At 40.1% G+C, this 20,230-nt stretch overlaps 2 protein-coding genes across 10 annotated transcripts in view; one reads left to right on the top strand and one right to left on the bottom strand.

Moving 5' to 3' along the window:
- PTPRM (protein tyrosine phosphatase receptor type M) overlaps positions 1–776 on the bottom strand; it is an 824,073-nt gene extending 823,297 nt beyond the window's left edge. For 7 of the 8 annotated variants that reach the window (XM_081079013.1, XM_081079015.1, XM_081079014.1 and 4 more), the window contains exon 1: positions 237–768. In XM_081079013.1, the coding sequence (XP_080935139.1) occupies positions 237–309 (73 nt within the window). In that variant the 5' untranslated portion in view covers positions 310–768. Of the gene's footprint in view, positions 1–236 lie in introns of all 8 variants that reach the window. The other variant, XM_081079020.1, reaches the window with a different exon arrangement.
- LOC308510092 (uncharacterized protein) lies at positions 717–7,151 on the top strand (the record flags this gene model as incomplete). 2 transcript variants are annotated; one of them, XR_013995299.1, is made up of 3 exons in its annotated part: positions 717–1,095; positions 3,233–3,333; positions 6,898–7,151. XR_013995299.1 is itself a non-coding variant. In XM_081079021.1 (2 exons), the coding sequence occupies 2 exons, from the start codon at positions 717–719 to the stop codon at positions 3,253–3,255; spliced, it is 402 nt and encodes a 133-aa protein (XP_080935147.1). In that variant the 3' UTR covers positions 3,256–7,151. The 2 variants fall into 2 exon arrangements, 1 of the variants encoding a protein (XP_080935147.1); XM_081079021.1 differs by having other exon boundaries at positions 3,233–7,151.
- Positions 7,152–20,230: the final 13,079 nt, after the last annotated feature.

Below are 20,230 nucleotides of genomic sequence, written 5' to 3'. Positions count from 1 at the left end.
GGTTCCCCGGCCCGTTCTCCGCCGGCCGCGGTTCCAGCACGTCCCCGCCCTACCCGCCGGCCTCTCGCCGAGCGCCGCCTACCCCGCGGGCGCGGTTCCCGGCGCGCCGCGCCCCCGGCCCGGACCCGCCGCCAGGGTCTGGATCTCCCCCCCGAGGAGCTGCCGGCGGGCCTGGCGTCCCGGGCTCCCGCTCCGGCCCGCGCGCCCCCGGCGACAGCAGAAGTGGCCGTGCTTACCTGAAAACGTCTCCCCTGTTGCAGTCAGCAAAAGTCCGGCCAAAGTCGCCAGGCAAGTCCCAAGTCTCCGCATGTTCCCAAGTGCGCTCCGGGCCGCTCCCCGGCGGCGGGGGGTGGGCGGGAGCTCTGGGTTCAAGGCAGCGAGAAGAGAAGGGTCAGCAGCCGAACACAAAACCCGTCCCCAAAGTGCCAACAGTTGCAGAAGTCCGAACTCCAGCGGCTCCCGGGGCCGGGAGTGAGCGTCCCGGTCCTCCCGCCCCTCTTCTGATCCGCCTCGGCGGCTGGCGCTGCTGCGAGAGGGAGCGAGGGCTCGCCCGCCGAGTCAAAATCCGCCCTCCGCTCTGGAGGCTGCACCCGCCGCCGCTCTCCTCCTGCTCGGGACGCGAGCCGGCGGCGCGGGCCCTCGCCGTGGCCGCTCGCGTCCTGCCGCCGCCTCTCCGCCTGCAGCTCCGAGCCTAGCCCCCGGGCGGCGGCGCGCGGATGGCAGCCGGCGCCGGCTCCGCGCGGGGCGCTTGCTCCCAGACTGACTGGCGGTGCCCCGCAGGCCGGCTGAGCGAGAGCCCACGTCACGGCCGCCCGGCGCCGCCGCGGCCCGCTAGGGGGCGTGAGCGCCCAGACCCGCAGGCCCGCGCCTTGCCGCTCGGCGGCCGCGGCGGAGATGGGCTGGGGGCGGCCGCCGCGGAGCCTTCGTCACCTGCACGGAGGACAGCGGCGTTACGGCTTCCCACCCTCTCCCCGTCCTGGCCCCAGCCGCGTCTTCTGTTTTGTGGCTGGCTTCCGGGGGGGTGGCCGTGCGAGGGGCTGCGGCGCAGCCAGAAGTTTGTACCGGGTCATGAGCCGCTAGGAGTTGGTGAGAACGGTAAGCGGAACTAGCGGCCCGCGGCCCCGCGGGGGCGGCGAGGCAGCTCCCACCGCACCTGGAGCCGGACGCCAGTGTCACCGAGCAGGGCCAGCTGCACCCCCAAGGCACAGAGCCCGCGCTCCGCGCGCAAGGAGAGCCAGGAGATCGGGGAGGCTCCGCAGGGCTCTGGGCTGCTGCGCGCCGCGGGCGGAGCAAAGTTGGCGGTCGCGGGTGGAAGACGCGGGCGCTGCGAGCGCCGCGACCCTGCAGCGCGTCAGCTCGCCCCTGGGTCCCCGCGGACAGATGCGCCCCTGGCCCTAAGCCCCGGAACTTTGCTGCGGCTTCATTGTGCCTCGCTGGTCCGGGTGGATCAAAGCGAGCCGTGGGCAGTGCACGGAAGGCGGCGGTCACACCGAAACGAGGGTTTGGACGTAACCTGTGGTTTCTGTCAGTGGGGCAAAGTGTTGGGGAAAAGGGGAAGAGGTGTGGGTATGAATCCAATAAGGTCTTGAAATATTTATCATTTGGGGTATGGGATGACTATTGTAATAGTGAATTTAAAAAGCTTCAAATGTTTCAGTAAAGAGGATCACTTTGTAAAATTACCAAACAACAACAACAACAACAACAAAAATAAACAGCGATCTTTCTGTCTCTCTCGGAATAAGCATAATGAGCCAGCACCAAACAGCTGTAGATGACAGGCCCAGACAACAATGCAATAGAAGGCCTGGGCTCTGAGTAACACGGTGTTCTAGCACAGGCAATGAATGAAATGGGCAAGAAGGCAAATCCGTGATGCAGGTGTGCCCCCAGAGCTCTTTCACACTGCTTTCCCCTAGTACTAATTATAAAGATCCAAAAAGTACATCGATCCCACACTCACCTGTCTCCCTTGGACCCCAGAAGCAACAGGCAAGGATATGTTACAGCTGTCACCTCCCTAGGGGCACATTTAGGGACTAGACAACTTTTGCCTCTGGTGTCCCAACCAACCGCTCCTCTTTCTTCAGGAATTCCACTTACTAGGTCTTTATCAGAAGTGTTCTTTGAAAGGCTCTAAGTTAATCATTACTTCTTAATATGACCTTACATCAGACTACTACTTCCCCCAAATATGTACTTGTTGACCCTTATCTTTAATTGCAAAGTGAACATTCGAAATATAGAGAAAGGGGAGTCACATGCCTCAAAAGGATCCTCAAGTGAGGATGATCCAGTCTGCCACATGGGCTTTCCATTTTGTTGAGGTGGTGTGTACATTATGATGGAACCCAAATTTGCTTTCTTTGAGTGGTGATGTACTTTCCATTGCAGCTTTTATCCTAGTAGATTCGTGGCGATCCAGATAATGAGGTAGAAGTCAATCTAGTCACTTCTGAGGAACTTATTTACATTGGGTGAAGAAGTTAATATTAGGGTAGGAGTTCATTTGCAAAGAATGTTAATTTTTTCAGCGAGTGTCTTTTAAGGCCATACTGTATCCCAGGCACTGTGCTATGTGCTGGAGGTTGTCTTAGGCTGTGCTCTCCAGAAACAAACCTGGAGGTAAGGACTTAAGGGCAAATGGACTTTATTAGGGAAGCAATGCCAGGAAGAAGTATACAAAGAATGGGAAAGGGAGAGCAAGGGGGGGGGGAGTCAATATAGGGTGTATTAATGAGCAGGTTACAGGCAACTAGGACTCAATCCTTGGGTGACCTTAGGGATGGAGCACCCAGAGACACAGAAATGTGTAAGGTGGTGAGGGATAGAAATGATAAATGTCTAGTACATTGTTTTATGCACCCGAAACTAATAAAAAATGTTATAAAAATACATACTAAAAAAAGAAAGAAATATATAAGGTGGCTTGGTGGTGTGAGTGGGAAGTGGCTGCACTTGTTGGGTGAAGCACCAGTAGAGAGAAAGCACTGCAGGGACTCCTACCGCTGCTACCCGGGTAGCCGGAAGGTATCTTGTCCCTTCCGTTACTTAAAGCTTAGTGGGAGGGTCAATGAATTTCGATTATTGTCTGTTCTCTAACACTACAATGTTAAACTGACTCTACCCTTATTAACTTATAATCCACATTGTAAACAGTGATGGGGATTTTGCCAGCAGCTCCTTCCCTTGCAATTCCTGACAACTACTGTTTCTTTGCTCTCTCTTACAGGTAACCAGCCAAGGCAGTGTTGAACCCAAATGGAAGGCCTCTATTGAGTGAATGGATTGGACTTCCTCTAAGGAAGGCACATTGTTGGAACCTTCCCAGTGGTACATTTGCTTTAACTTCTTTTTGCAGCAAGGGAGATTTTTTTATTTTAGTCCAACCATGTGACATTCCTTGCTCTCTAGAGACAATAGTGACATTAACAGTATGACTGGTCAGAGTTGGGGTACTGTCAGGCTAGCGCCAAACATTGGTGGGCTTGGGGTAAGAATACAAGTGGAGACTCATCATTTGTCTAAATATTACAAAGTTGTTGCTCAGTTTAGCAAGTTATTATATATTACATCTTCCCACCTTGACAACTACAACAATATTGAAAGGTAAGAAAACCTATAGTGTTTATATGACAAAAGTCAACAAAATATTAAAGACAACTGAATATATTATGAATATCTAGATTTTCCTGTTGGTAGTCTGGCTGTATAGATACGTAATAAAATATATACATAATTCATACATTACCATATATTTATTCCATTTATAACATTGATTTTTCCCTTTATGTTACTAAAATCACTGATATATTGTTATAATGAAGATTGTCACATAATTTGTGTTCCAGTGACAGCAGCGATCTGAAATTATGCTATCCTGTGTGGCATACCTACTCCCACTTCAGTTTTGTTCTGCAGTGGCACTAGCTATATTGCAAGTGCTCAGTGGCCGCATGTGGCTGGTGCCCACTGTATATGATGACACAGATATAGAACATTCCCATCATCATAGGAAGTTCCATTGGACAGCACTGATAAAGGATTTGTATATTCATGTGCTCGCTTTGGCAGCACATATACTAAAAAAGGATTTTTGTATTCAAATTATACAAAATTTGAGTATATTCCCATCAAAAATGTAAATTAAATTTTTAAAATCAGGGAATTAAAATTACTTTCTTACAGTGGTTGAAAGTTATTTTCTTCCAAATGGTTCAGTTATCTATTAGAATTAAAATTTTAGCTACAAATTATGATTATGAATACCAACATTTAAATAAAAAACATTTGTAAAAAGGTTAACATTTTTATCATTTGAAAGTGAAAATTTAATTTTGCCTTAATTTTTAATAAAATAGGAATCTATTAGCAAATCTAGCATTCAAAGTTCACCTAGTTGTCAATTTAAAGAATCAGGATCATGTTTCACATGTGTTAAAACTACATACCTATTATTTTAACAGTAATATTAGTTATTTAATTTTGCAAAATATTCCTCAATCACCATATTCAAATACATGCAAACACTATACTAATGTGTGACTTCCAGCAGAACCATGGATTGGATCACGAAGAGAAGCAAGAAAATTGATGGTTGGTACTACTCGGAAACACTGCTTATTATTTAAGGCTGTTTAATTAATATTCTTGCTGTCTGAAAGGATTTGACTTTTAATTTGACTTTTTTTTTTAAATAAGTACCTCTGCCGTCCATTACATCATCCATACACCTACCAGTGTCCATGTGCTATATCAGCAGCAGCATACCTTAAAAACCTCACTGTGCTATTTCAAGAACAAAAGTTGTTGTGGAACATTTTTCTGGGGCCTGAACAGAGTTATTCTTAAGAGTGGATATTTAGGGTTATGTTTTATGTGCTTTCAGCACTGAGCACCAGCTCCCTCGTGACAGAGGTGACCATGTGTCCCCTAATAAATTTAATTGTATATGTGCATGCTACTCAGGGTCTTGAAAGGCAAAGGCCCAGGGCAGGAGCACACTTTGTCGAATCTGTGGGTAGAACTGCCAACTGTCCTTATTCAGTGATGGTATCTTTGGCAGCCATAACTCTGTTTGTGAAACTTGTCCAAATTCTGTTAAAAGTCAAAATGTAAATTAAAAAATAAATAAAATTGATCCCACCATAACCTAATCCTACTGATCTGAAATGTTATGTTGAATTTGGAGGTTATCCATACGCAGAAAGTTCCTAATTTATCCAAAGTATCACCACACCTGCCAAAAAGCATAGACAAAAGGACCATTTAAACATCCCTCAGTGCTGCTTAATTGTGAACCAGCAGAAAAGGAAAAGATTATCATTGTTTTTGTTGCTCATGTTTTCTTCTCTAGGCCTTGCTACGATTACTTCCCATTTTTAGAGGTGCATTAAGATCATGAAAAGTGTATTTTGAGATAATAAATGGAAAATAAGCACCTTTGTATAAGTTTCCACAATGATGTATTCTCTTCAGGTGATCAAAGATAGCATGTCCTTAAAAAAGGAAGGTAGTGAAGAGGGAGGGAGGAAGGAAAGAGAAGAAGTGTGGAAAGAAAGAAAGAAGGAGTCAGAGACAGAGCTAGCTCAAAATTTGGAGTTCAACTTGACTGAATCTCAACTGTGTAAGTTAAATTAGTTAATTTCCACTTCCTGGCTTATAAAAATGGTATTACATGTGAGTTCTGTGTGAATCGGGAGGCACTGAGCAAATCTGATTATTATATTGATCTCTGATTAAGCAAGACTTTAAAGGAGCTGTGCATCACAATTTCCACCTACCCTGGTATTTTTGTTTGTTTGTTTTTGTTTTTGACCTCAGAGAAGTGTGTGAGCCATGGACAGCAGTGGAAAACTTGGACACAGTGGTATGCTGATCCCTGCTCAGCACATACATGCCATTGGAGTCCACTATACTTAGATTCAGACTTGAGAGGAGCACATAGAACTTTGCACACAGTACTTCACAGCTTCACTCACCTTTTGAATGCATATACATGAAACCAGGAAGAACTGGATGAAAATGAAAAACACATCATTAGTTTTTCACCAGGGCTAGAAAAAAATAGGTCATTTAAACATTATCCAGTGAAGCCTTGTTCTCACCTGAACAGAAGAAAGAATGGGGGCAGATACCCTTTTTGTAGTTGTTCATCTTACCTAATGTCAGAATTTGTCACTAAGACAAAGCTCATCCAAGCATAGTTCAAAGCCACCTTTGTATAAGGGCTTAAATCACTAGGATGAATTTTTAGATGCCCCAGGAATTCCTTCTCATGGCCTAATTAAAAGGGGAGAGGTAACAGGTTTTAGTTCTTTCCTTTGCTTACATTACCCTCAGAATATAAATTCAATTCCTGAAATGCTGATACTAGGGTAATACATTTGCATATTCTTTTTAAAAAATCTTAACCCTCACACTGTTAATCTGTGTGTCATTGGGCAAGTCACTGAATCTTTGCTTCATTTTCACTATCTATAAAATGAATGCAATAATTGTACCCACCTTACAGAGTTGTAATGAGGATTAAATAAGATAATGCAAAGTGTTTAGAACAGTTTCTGATACATCATTATATAGATCATCATGTATAATGATACATATGTTGTTATTAACCACTCATTTTAAAATCAAATACTAAATAATCGGCTCTGCACAAAGTTCAATGATGGAGTTCCATAGAGGTGGAGATGGAGAGGCAGGGTAAGTAGCCTAGAGAATTGACCTCCCCCTCTAGGATACAAAGTGAGGTGCCTCGCTGGTTACACAAGTGACTGAATCCAGCACCTGCAGCTGGAAAAAAGAATTGAGTTTCATCCAGCAAGGCTAATCCCTATGACCCATACCTGACCTTTAGCTAATAATAATGTTATTATAATCTCATTTACATTGCAGTTACTATGACTCCCATCATGCACCTGGCGCCATGACAGTTACAGAGGAACCAAATAAGGAAGAAAGAGTGGGAAATGGAGGATCCCACCTAGGTAGAGATGAATAAACTACGTCAATGGGATGTCACCAATTCCCACCCAGGAGGGATAAATACCCCTAATCGGGACTTTGTTGGAAATACTCAAATCTCTGAGTTCACCTGCACTTCCTTCTCAACTGTATTTTAGTTTCAATAAACTCCCTGTGCTTTCCTGCGTCTGTCTCACTCTTGAATTCTTTCTTGCACAGAGACAAGAACCTGGTCACCGCCGCTCCGGGTTGACTTCTCTCTTGGACATCCCCATGAGTCTGTGGCGACAATGGGATGGAAATACCTGGGCCCAGTTACTATTAGATGGGAAGACCTTCAACAGAGCTTCCTGTCCTTTCTCATTAGACTCTCCTTTTCTGAGCACACTGAGATGGTATGGGCTGCCAGACCCAACACCAGACTATATCCAGTAAAAGCACATGGTTTATCGTGGCAGGCCCTTCTTGTTTGCTCATCTGCAAAATGAGAATAATAATTTCTGTACTGTCTTCACCATTGTGTTGTAAAAGAGTCAATGACAGTGTGCATAAAAGTTCTTTATAACAGGGTTTCAGTTACTAGACTTGATTTTATTTTGTAGCTCTTCTATTTCATTTTACCAGAGGGACCTAAAAGTTCACAGTTTGCAAAAAGGTCATATTTTTATAAAAATCTTTTGATTGGAACTTCTACCTTTTTTGCTATTTTAGATAAAATCGTTAGGATGGTTAATATTCTCAAAAAATCTTCGGGGTGGGGTCAATACAAGGTAGATCCTACATGGTGATGTCAATATACTAGAAAATAGAATTATTATATATTCTAAATATATCTATTCGTAGATACATTATATCTATGTTCCCAGAAACAGTAATAATGGGATGTTGCGACCTGCTGGAGAGTCCCCAGCTACAGTCTGATCTCCAGAATGTCTGTCCTCTCAGCAGGTTGTTTTGTCTGCTCTTTGGGTAAGGACACAGATCTCTGGGTGAATTCCCGGCCCTGTGTGGGCAGGACACCAGCTGCTTTACCCCCAGGGCCCTCTGGAGAAACAGGTCATGCTGTAATCTTTCTTTCCGCTCCTGCATCCTGGAGGAGGGGAAACAACTGCCTACACAAAAGCACTCCTCTGACCAGAATAGTCTGTCCGCCCTGCCCCTCCGGGACAGGAGAGCCACAGGCAGGCTTTTTCCTGTCTGGAAACACGGCTCCATCTACATGACCAGAAGCTGTAGCAACATTATAGATACAGTAAACCCACCCACAGACACATCTGGACAGTTTTCAGCCTGGTTCATTGAATCTGAAAATAGACCAAAAGAAAACAAAAAACGATTGATGAAGATTTCATCACAGCCCACTAGCCGTCCCTTTACAATCATTCCACTTTTAAGTCATCAAGAAGTCCTAGAAGAAAATGCAGTCTGCTATCTCTTTGGAGCTGGGAACTTTTGAGATTTGCTGGCTCACTCATGGAAGGTGTGAAATGGTATTTCGCCATCTGAATCACAGTCAATTCAAAGGCACAGACACCAGCTCAACAGCAGCAGCTTCGGAATTTCCATGTGGGGATTCGTTAAAGGAAAGAGTGATGTCTTTGTGATCCGCTTTCTCCCCCAGAGGCTTTCAACTAATGTTTTATGTTAGTTCTTGTGCCTTTGTATGAGACAACTGTTTTTCTCAGAACACAGTTTAGAGGTTAGTCAGATTTTCCAAAACTCAGGGTGGAAATCATGGTACTATATCATGTTCCCATGGATACTTACTTCCTTTTTATTTCACTGTCTTTAAAACAAATCTTTTGAAGTCAACAGGTAAGTTCCTTAAAACTCTGCTTGACTAATACTATTAAGAAACATTATGCTTACAATGTCAGTTCTACCTCAGATTTTAATTATTGCACCAATGGTGTCCTAGGTCCTGTGATCTGTATAATACAGCTGGATTTCCACTAGAATATAAAAAATATATTTCACTAGTAACATCAAAGAAAAGAGCATCTTTACTTTCTCTTCATCTTTGATATTTTAAAGTTTCCAAATGTTACATTTTGCATTGAAGATTTCTAGGCAGTGGTTACTGTCAAGATGAGACAAGCCGTTGAGGAAAGCATTTAACTTATCTGAGTATGTTTTCTGGGCTAACATTCACTGAAGTTTTACTATAAGCAAAGCATTTTGCTAGGGCATTAAAACTCTAAAAGACATGTACGATTATTATGCCCATTTTAGAGATGAGGAAACTGAAGCGAAAAGATAGAATGACAGATCTTATAAAATGAAGGCGATATATCAAGCCACAGTCATTCAGCTAGTAATAACTGATAGAGCATGATTTGTAGGCAAATATTCTAATTTCCAGACCTCCCTTTCTTGATTGCTCTATTTTCATTTTTGTCTCTTTTCCTACCACAAATTCTTCATCAAATTTTGTCCAACTTGCCATCATCTGGCCACACAATGCGTAGGTGTTTGTTTATATGATGATGTGAAAGCTCCCATCTAAATTTTATCCATCCTTCAAAGATGGATTATTTAGGATTGTAATAATCTGTGGGTAACAGGTAACCCAACCAATGCTGGCATACAGAACAATGGTTAAGGGCATAGGCTTGAACAGCACACTGCCTGTGTTCGAAGTCCAGCTTCTCCACTTACTAAGTAACTTGGGTAAATTATTCAAAGTCTCCATGTGTCAACATCTTCATCTAAAAATTGGGATAATGAAGGTACTCACTTTTTTATGACCTTATGAGGATTAACTATAAATTTGAAAACACTGTTTAGAAAGTGCTGAAAAAAAAAAGTTACTACCATACAGTTTCTCACTTAGAGGTAGGCCGCCCAGCTGGTGCAGCCACATTACCATGCCACAGAGGAGCCAGGTTCCTCCAGTCTCAGCTGCTCACTCTCAGCTTTGCAAACCTAAGTGCCTCCTTCTGCATTCCAACCAGAAAGAAAAAGGAGGGGCAAGAGACAAAAAGACTTCTTTTTGTGGGCTTTTGACTTGTATTTGGGAAGGGAAGGCCCCCTAGAGGACTTCCTCCCACAGCTCATCAGCAAAAGTGTAATGAAAGAATGATTTTGAATGATATATTTTGACAGGATGTGAATGTCCCATATGTTGATGAAATTTGAGATCTTGACCTCACTAACTTACAGTTACAATGTGATATTTTGTTCCCTCAAAAGATGATTACTTCTTTAGGGCAAAAATTGCCTTTTTTTCTTTTCCTCTACTTAGGGGCCTCCTTCCAAGGTACTGCACGGATATTTGTTAATTGAGTAAATACGGGGCTAAAGATTAAAATGACAGAATTAGGAAGAAACAACAAATTATAAGTCCCAAGGTTACCTGTATTTTTCTTCAGAATGGGCCTTCCAGCTCAGCAGAAAAGAGAGATACTAGTAGATGGTAATGACAGATACTGTCTCCTTACTTCTCTGCTTCCGTGCTACTTTACTATAGAAGAATGGCCGTAAAGGTAATAAGATTCCTGAGGACATCTGAGATAAGAAAATCAGCATTTAACCTTAGAAATAGGGCTTTGTGCTTAGATAATGGCTTGTGTCATATCCATCCTTACCACGGGATCTAATTGGATGTCTTGAAATCGTGAGTCCATTCCTAGGTTTCATTCTGTTTCCCTAACCACAGATTTACTGGGACATTTTTTTTTTTTTAACTGTGTGCTTGGTAGAAACTGGGATCTTTTATTCCTGCTTACTACTCTCATTTTTGTCAAATTATGTAGACATTCAATCAGCTTCCAGAATCAGCTCCAGTGCTCGCTCACTCTCCTCATCTTCTGTTTGTTCAAACAGCTCCCTTAGGCCACGGGGCACAAAAGCACTTTGGTTCCATCTACCCTTTGCTGGCAGAGTGATCCTCAGTTTCCACTTCAAAGGACTAACAATATCTGCCCTCACTAACTTATAATATTATCAGAAGGATGAAATGAGACGTATGTGAAACACTTAATAAAGTGATATACAGATGAAAATTATCATATCTTTTAAATAGTATCATGAGCCTTTATTTCATCCTGTTTACAGGAAAAGACATGGAGAGCAGAAAGGGCAACCAATTTATCAGCACTTCAATTTAACTATGGTATACCAAACCCACACTTTGCCTTTGTCTCCTCCTGAAAGCCCAACATAATAAAAATAAAGAGATAGCGGGGAAAAATGGAGCTAAGCCACAAAGACGATAAATGTGAGAGGAGGCAACAGAAACAGATTTTTGAAATTGGAAAAGCAGAAAGAACAAGGGTAACTTACCCAGCAGAACAAGGAAAACTAAGCTGGCATTTGAGAAACCCAAGAAATGACCAATCTACACAACTGAACTCCCCAAAATTTTAGGAAGTGAAGGTTTACGTGGACTGCAAACAGGAGGCTTGGTTAAAAGTGTGTTTAAATGTCGTTAACAGCCCTCTGGCCAAGTCATCCTTTCTCTGCTTAGCCAAGGTGAAGGCCTCTTATCTGCTCAGGTTAAAGATTAGAGGTTAACGCTCTGGCAAAGTCATGACAGGCAGTGTCTGCCCTGCTTGGGCACAGGCACAACCGAGGTGGGGAATAATGTCAAAGATGGAGCTTAAGTGATGGTAAATAATGAATTTTGAAACACCTCAACCTTTTTCCACTCTGCTTCCAAAACATTGACAACCAGGCTTTTCCATCTGGATAGAAGATGGGAAGATTCTTCTCTAAGGAGTGTGAGCAGCCCAAGAGACATGACATAGACTTTGACATTGCGGTGCCCCCAATGAGACCATCCAGTAGCTAACTAAAGTTCACATGCCTTATCCACATGCTTGGAACTGCCCATGAGCTTCATCATGCCCCATTTTTTTCTTTTATCTGTTTAGAGTTCCACTGCAGTATAATTTACAACCATGAATTAATGCCCAATTTTATTTTTTAGTTTTTAAAGACTTTTATTAAAATACAGCTAACATACAATGTTGTTTTAGTTTTGCATGTATACCACAGTTATTTAATATTTATACACCTAAAGAAGTGATCACCAGGATAAATCCAGCAACCATCTGACACAGTACCAAACTATCACAATATTATTGACTATATTCCCTATGCTGTACATTATATCCCTACGATTTATTTGTTTTATAACTGGAACTTTGATCCTCTTCTTTTCCTTCACTTTTCCCCATCTTTTTTAATTTTTCAATTGCAGTTGACATTCAATATTATATTAATTTTAGATGTACAGCATAGTGTTTAGACATTTATATAATTTAAGAAGTGATCCCCGTGACTAGTCTACTACCTGACACTATATGAAGTTGGACAATTAAGTTCACGAACTCATCCTAGAAAAAGTGCTACATACCTCATTGCTGAATATCATCATTATGGTCACGTTTGAAGTATTCCCCTTGGGAAGCTATGCACCAATGCCAGAGCCTAGTTCACCCTTCAAAGCAATTTTGGAACTCTTTTTCTGGAATGGCCATCAGAGCTGTCATCGTACTACCCTCGATGTCCTGATTGTCCTCAAAATGTCTTCCTTTCGATATTTCCTTTATCTTTGGGTAAAGAAAGAAGTCATTGGGGCCAGATCAGGTGAGTAGGGGAGAGTGTTCCAATACAGTTATTTGTTTACTGGCTAAAAACTCCCTCACAGCCAGTGCTGTGTGAGCTGGTACATTGTCATGATGCAAGAACCATGAATTGTTGGTGAAAAGTTCATGTTATCTAACTTCTTCACGCAGCCTTTTCGGCACTCCCAATTAGTAAACTTAGTTAACTGTTTGTCCGGTTGGTATACATTCACAATGACCATCCCTCTGATATCAAAAAAGGTTAGCAATATTGTTGCAATAATTTTGCAAACTTAATTAACTACTTGTATGTACTCATTACCATATTATTGACTTTATTCCCTATTCTTTACTTTACATCACCATGACTATTTTGTAACCACCAACTTGTACTTCTAAAAGCCTTTATCTTTTTCACTATTCTCCCAACCCCCCTCCCATCTATTACCCCAAAAAAATCTGTTACCCATCTGACACCATACATAGTTATTGCAATATTATTGACTATAGTCCTTATGCTATACCCTACATCCCCATAACTACTGTATAACAAACAATTTGTACTTTTTAATCCATTCCACTTTTTCAACCATCCCCAATTCTCCTCCCATCTGGTAACCATCAAAATGTTTTCTGCATCTATGAGTTTGTTTCTATTTTGTTTATTTTTTTTCTTTAGGTTCCACAAATAAGTGAAATCACATCACATCTGTCTTACTCTGTCTGACTTATTCCACTCAGCAGATTACCCTTCAGATCCATCCATGTCTCCACAGATGACAAGAACCCATTTCTTTCCATGGCAGGGCAATATTCTATCGTATGTATGTAACACCTCCTCTTTATCCATTCATCCATCAACAGACACTCAGGCTGCCTCCACATCTTGGCCATTGTAAACAATGCTGCAATAAACATATGGATGTGCATGTCCACTTAAAGTAACATTTTGGGATTCTTTAAATACATACCCAGAGGTGGGATTACTGGGTCCATCTTTGTTTTTTGCTATAGCCTTTTTTTAAAGTCTGTTTTGTCTGGTATAAGTATTGCTACTCCAGATTTTTGTTTATTTGTTTCCATTTTAATGAAACATCTTTTTCCATCCCTTTACTTTCAGTCTGTGCCTATCTTTTGATCTGAAGTGAGTCTCTTGTAGACAGTATCTGTAAGGGCCTTGTTTTACCCATTCAGACACCCTATCTTTTGATTGGAACATTAAGTCCATTACAGTGAAAGTAATTGTTGACAGATATGTAGTTATTGCCATTTCATTATTCATATTTTTGAACTTTTTTTTCATCTTAAAGAACTCCCCCTAAGATTTCTTGTAATTCTGGTTTGGTGTTGATGAACTCCATTAGACGTGTCTTATCAGGAAGTACGTTATCTGTTCTTCGATTCTAAATGATAGCTTTGATGGGTAGAGGAATTTTGGTTGTAGATCCTTCTCTTTCATCAATTTGAATATTTCCTGTAAATCCTTTATGGTCTGCAAAGTTTCTGTTGAGAAATCAGCTGATAGTCTTATGGGAGTTCCCTTGTAGGTAACTAACTGCTTTTCTCTTGCTACTTTTAAGATTCTTTTTTTGTTTTTAACCTTTGACATTTTATTTATAATGGGTTTTGGTGTGGGCCTCTTTGTTTTCATCTTATTTGGGCCTCTTTATGCTTCCTGGCTTCTATGTCTATTTTCTTCACCTGGTTAGGGAAGTTTTCCATCATTATTTCTTCAAATACATTTTTTTTAATTTCCTGCACTCTCTCTTCTGCTTCTGCTACCCTATGATGAGAGTGTTGGTACTCTTGATGTTGTCTCAGAGGCCCCTTTAACTATCCTCATTTTTTTTGTATTCTTTTTCCTTTTTGCTTTTCTGATTGTGTGTTTTACACAATCTTATCATCTAAATCACTGATCCGATCCTCTGCTTCATGTAATCTACTGTTGATTCCCTCTATTGTATTGTTCATTTCAGTTATTATATTCTTCATTTCTGAGTGTTTTTTTTTATGTTTTCTATCATATCTCTTTGTTGAAGTTATCTTTGAGATCACTGAGCATTCTCATAACCAGTGTTTTGAACTCTGCATCTGTAGATTGGTTGTCTTCGTTTTGTTTAGTTCTGTTTCTGGAGCTTTGTTCTGTTCTTTTATTTGGGACATGCTTCTTTGTCTCCCCATTTTGGTTGCCTCCCTGTGTTTGTTTCTATGTATTAGGTATGGCTGCTATGCCTCCCGGTCTTAGTAGAGTGGCCTTATATAGTAGGTTTAACACCAAAAGTTATGGAGCACTGGAACCCTGGCCTGAGGAACCTGGTGTGGGGCTGGGACTCTTTACTCCTTTGGGAGAATATTTGCAACCAAGTTATCTCCCATTTTTTAGTGGTCACATACAGGTATGGGGCCAGACTGTTCCACATCTCTGTTCCTTCTACCAGTCTTGAGATTGCTTCTTTTGTATGTCCTTAGTTGTAGGTCTTCATTTCAGCTATACTTCAGACCATGGTCAATGAAGGTTACTCTGAAGTTTAGTTGTAATTTTCGTATGGTCATGAGAGGACACAAGCACAGCATTTACCTACTCTGCCATCTTGACAGGAAATCTCTCTATCAATAATACCCCAATTTTAAATTTTAGTGGAGTACCAGAGACCACCAGAAAGCTGAAGAAAATCTTTAATATAAAACACATAAATAATAAACAAAAAAACTGACAGCATATATTGGCCAGAGACACAAAACCTTCAAAAAAATCTAATAATAGCATTCTTATAGCCATGAGATCGAGGCTTTTTAAATAAAGAACAGGATGCTATAGAAAAGGAATATTGAGATAACAAAAGTACATTCTTAGAGATTAAAAGCATAATAGTAGAAATTAAAGATTCCATAGAAAACATGGGGGGAAAAGTTGATGAATTTATTCATTAAAGTAGAATGAATTTAATTTTCATTAAAGTAGAACAGAAAGACAAAAAAAGAAAAAAGAAATATAGGGAGAAAAATTGATGAGAAAATCAGAGTAGGCCAAGTACATTTATCATCCAGAAAATGAAGTTTTGATGGGAAAGAAAAAAAAGTGGAAATGAAATAATCAGGAAGTAAACCAAGAAAATTTCCCAGAAATAAAGGACATGGATCTCCCTTTTCAAAGGCCTCTTTGAGAGTTCAACATAATAGATGGAAAAAGACCCAGACCATGGCACATCATTGTGAAATTTCATAACAATGGGACAAAGAAAAGATAACACACGCTTCCAGAGAGGAAAAAATGTTTTCATATAGATTGTGAAGCAGAATGACTTCAGGCTTCACAACAGTACCCAGAAGGCCAGACAACAATAGAGCAAAGCCTTCAGCATTCTAAAAAACAAAACAAAAACAAACAAACAAAAAACTGTTTTCTACCTGAAACTTCTTCTTAGCCATACTATAACAAAGTGTGAGGTGAAATAAAAGCATGTTCACATATGCAAAGTTTAAGAAAATTTAATTTTTCTAAGGAAACTACTGACAGATATGCTCCACCCAAATGAGAGAGCAAACCAAGAATTAAAAAGGCATAGAATTTGGGATACAAGAGATTCAAAACAGGAAAGACGGAGAGAATTTTTATAATTATAGCAGAGGGAGACCTCAGGATGAAGCTTTACAGCAGACCCAGAGAATCAGAAGGTCCATGGGATGCCTTCAAGAAGATGAAATAGAATACTTAATATATTTAAACATACTGAGAGGAGAATTTAGATATTTGCAGGTACAGTTTGAAATGAGATGATTAGAAAATTAAGCCAGCAAAACAAATCTAAATTAACTCCAAAAGAGTTGTGAAAGAAAGGAAATGTAATCATAGGATACAATATGTCTCAACTCTGAACAACACTTAGCTGTTATACTGTTAATAATAAGTATTAATTTGACCAAAATTATGATAAAATTGTATTGAGAGAATGGGAGCACAGAAGTACAGTACTTTTGCTGTATGGGGTAAAGGGGTGGTAGTGGTGAGAAGTGGTGGTAAAAGAGAGCAGAATCTTCATCTTCCAAGGTGGGGAGTCAATAACAAAGTCTTAAGTTACCAGTATATAAGCATAATACTTCGATATGTGAAGGTAAATATCAACAGAAATTGCCAACAGATTCAACATTGATTGCCCTGAAGAATAGGAAGTGTGTGTGTGTGTGTGTGTGTGTGTGTGTGTGTGTGTGTGTGTGTGTGTGTGTTCGGGTTGTCATAATGTGCTCATAATGACAGATTTTTGTGTATATATAACTGCAATATAACTATAAACTAAGTTTCCCAACAAGTCAATGAAACTGACAAATTATATTTTTGGCACAAGGGATAAAATAATTTTCATATCTAATTTTTTTTCTTTGTTCATTGGCTTATACAACTTGCCCAATTTATAAGCCCTTGAGGCACTGAATTCACAAATGGATAATGACCAGATCAAATATAAAAATAGAACTCTGACCCACAATCTACAGCAGACAGCCCAAGAAACAAACCCATTATCTATAGTAATCAGTCCAGAAAGCCAACCTGCTATAAATCAGAGTTGTAGGAAATCAGACCGTAGCTACTTTGTAATAATCAACCCCAAAATGACCAGACTTGATTAATAACTGAGAGCTTCCCTAATCTTTATCTCTGCTTCCAACTAAGCACCAACTAGTGAAGGCCAAATATGCACCCCTCACCATTACGTAAGATGCTCTTCTTCTGGTAAGCCTGCTTACAGCTTCCCCATGCCACCATCCTCCAGGCAGGGCACACTTGAAACCTTTTTTTATTAATTAAAGTTTATTGAGGTGACAATTGTTAGTAGTTACATAGATTTCAGGTGTACAATTCTGTATTACATCATCTATAAATTCCATTTTGCGTTCACCACCCAGTGTCAGTTCTCATTCCATCACCATATATTTGATCCACTTTACCCTCATCTACCACTACCTACCCCCGTTCCTCTGGTAACCACTAAACTATTGGCTGTGTCTATGAGTTTTTCTTTCTCATTTGTTTGTCTTGTTCTTTTGTTGTTTTTGGTTTATATACTACATATCAGTGAAATCATATGGTTCTCTACTTTTTCTGTCTGACTTCCTTCACTCAGCATTATAATCTGAAGATCCATCCATGTTGTCACAAATGGTCCTATTTCATCTTTTTGAACCACCGAATAGTATTCCATTGTATATATATATACCCCAACTTCTGTATCCATTCATCTATCGAAGGACATTTTGGTTGTTTCCATGTCTTGGCCACCATAAACAAAGCTGCAGTGAACATTGGAGCACACGTGTCTTTATATATAAATGTTTTCAGATTTTTTTGGTAGATACCCAGGAGAGGGATTGCTGGGTTTATGGTAATTCTATTCATAATTTTTGGAGGAACCTCCACACTGCCTTCCATAACGGCTGCACCAGTCTGCATTCCCACCAACAGTGTATGAGGGTTCCTTTTTCTACACAGCCTCTCCAACACTTGTTACTATTTGTCTTGTTGATGATAGCCATTCTGACTGGGGTGAGGTGATATCTCATTCTGGTTTTTATTTGCATTCCTCTGATGATTAGTGATGTTGAGCATTTTTTCATATGTCTATTTGCCATTTGTATGTCCTCTTTGGAGAAACGTCTATTCCGGTCCTCTGCCCATTTTTCAATTGGGTTGTTTGTCTTTTGTTGTTGAGTTTCATGAGTCCTTGTATATTTTGGATATTTGCCCTTTATCGGAGGCACTGTTTGCAAAAATCTCCTATTCAGTTGGTTGCCTCATTATTTTGTCCATGGTTTCTTTTGCTGTGCAAAAGATTTTAAGTTTCATATTAGTTTACTATAAGATTTTAAGTTTCAATTAGTTTATTTTAGCTTTTACTCCCATTGCCTTTGGAGTCAAATTCAAAAAATGCTCTTTGAACCTAAGGTCAATAAGTTTAGTACTTATGTTTTCTTCTATGCAGTTTATTGTGTCAGGTCTTATGCTGAAGTCTTTGATTCATTTTGAATTAATTTTGGTACATGGTGACAGACAGCAGTCCAGTTTCATTCTTTTGCACATGAATTCCAATTCTCCCAGCACCATGTATTGAAGAGGCTGTCTTTTCTCCATTGTATGTTTCTGCAAAGAATGACAATTTAACATTTTGATTTCCAATTCGGATGCCTTTTGTTTCTTTGTCTTGCCTGATTGCTCTGGCAAGGACTTGCAACACTATGTTGAAAAGTAGAGGTAATAGGGGACAGTCCTGTCCTGTTCCTGAATGTAGAGCAAAGGGTTTCAGTTTTTCATTATTGATTATGAGATTGCCTGAGGGTTTCTCATATATGGCCTTTATTGTGTTAAGGTATTTTCCTTCTATACCTATTTTATTAAGTGTTTTAATCATAAATGGATGTTGTATCTTGTCAAATGATTTTTCTGCACCAATTGATATAATCATATGATTTTTGTCCTTTATTTTGTTTATGTGATGTATTGTATTGATGGATTTGCAGATGTTGAACCATCCTTGTGCCCCTGGGATAAACCCCACTTGGTCGTGATGAATAATCTTTTTAATGCATTGTTGCATTCGAGATGCTAGAATTTTGTTTAGGATTTTTGCATCTGTATTCACCAGAGATATTGGTCTGTAGTTTTCTTTTTTTGTGTTGTCCTTACCAGGTTTTGGTATCAGGGTAATGTTGGCCTCATAAAATGAGTTAGGGACTACTGTCTCTTCTTCAACTTTTTGGAAGAGTTTGAGCAGGATTGGTATTAGGTTTTCTTTGAAGGTTTGGTAGAATTCACTACTGAAGCCATCTGGTTTCAAACTTGTGATTTCGGGAAGGTTTTGGATGACTGATTTAATTTCCTTACTGGTGATCAGTCTGTTTAGATTTTCCAGTTCTTCATGATTCAGCCTAGGAAGGCTATATGTTTCTAAGAACTTGTCCATTTCTTCTAGGTTATTGAATTTGATGCCTTATAGTCCTTCATAGTATTCTTGGATGATCCTTTGTATTTCTGTGGCATCTGTGATAACTTTCCCTTCTTCATTTCTGATTTTGCTTATTAGTGTCTTCTCTCTTTTTATCTTAGTGAGCCTTTTTGTTAATCTTTTCAAAGAGCCAGCTCTTTGTCACATTAACTTTGTCTATTGTCTTTTTGTTCTCTGTTTCATTTAGTTCTGCTCAGATTATTATTATTATTTCCTTTCTTCTGCTGACCTTGGGTTTTATTGGTTCTTCTTTTTCTAGTTCTTTAAAGTGTAATGTGAGGTTATTTAGTTGGGATTTTTCTTGTTTCTTGAGATAGGCCTGTAATGATATAAATTTCCCTCTTAAAACTTCTTTTGCTGCATCCCCAAAATTTTGGTAGGATGTATTTTCATTCTAATTTGTTTCTGTGTATCTTTTGACCAATCTTCTAATTTCTTCTTTGACCCTGTCATTCTTTAAAAGTATGTGGTTTAATCTCCATGTATTTATGGGTTTTCCTGCTTTGTTTCTGCAGTTGATATCCAATTTCAAAGCCTTGTGATCAGACAATATATTTGCTATAATTTCAATCGTCTTAAATTTGCTGAGGTTAGTTTTATGTCCCAACATATGGTCTATCCTTGAGAATGTTCTATGTACACTAGAAAAAAATATATAGTCTGATGTTTTAGTATGAAGTGCTCTATAAATGTCAATTA

Source organism: Rhinolophus hipposideros (genome assembly GCF_964194185.1).
Source record: "Rhinolophus hipposideros genome assembly, chromosome: 17".
In the NCBI taxonomy this organism is placed as follows: Eukaryota; Metazoa; Chordata; class Mammalia; order Chiroptera; family Rhinolophidae; genus Rhinolophus; species Rhinolophus hipposideros.
Note: the sequence above shows the minus strand (reverse complement) of the source record. Positions and strands in the feature narration are given on the sequence as shown.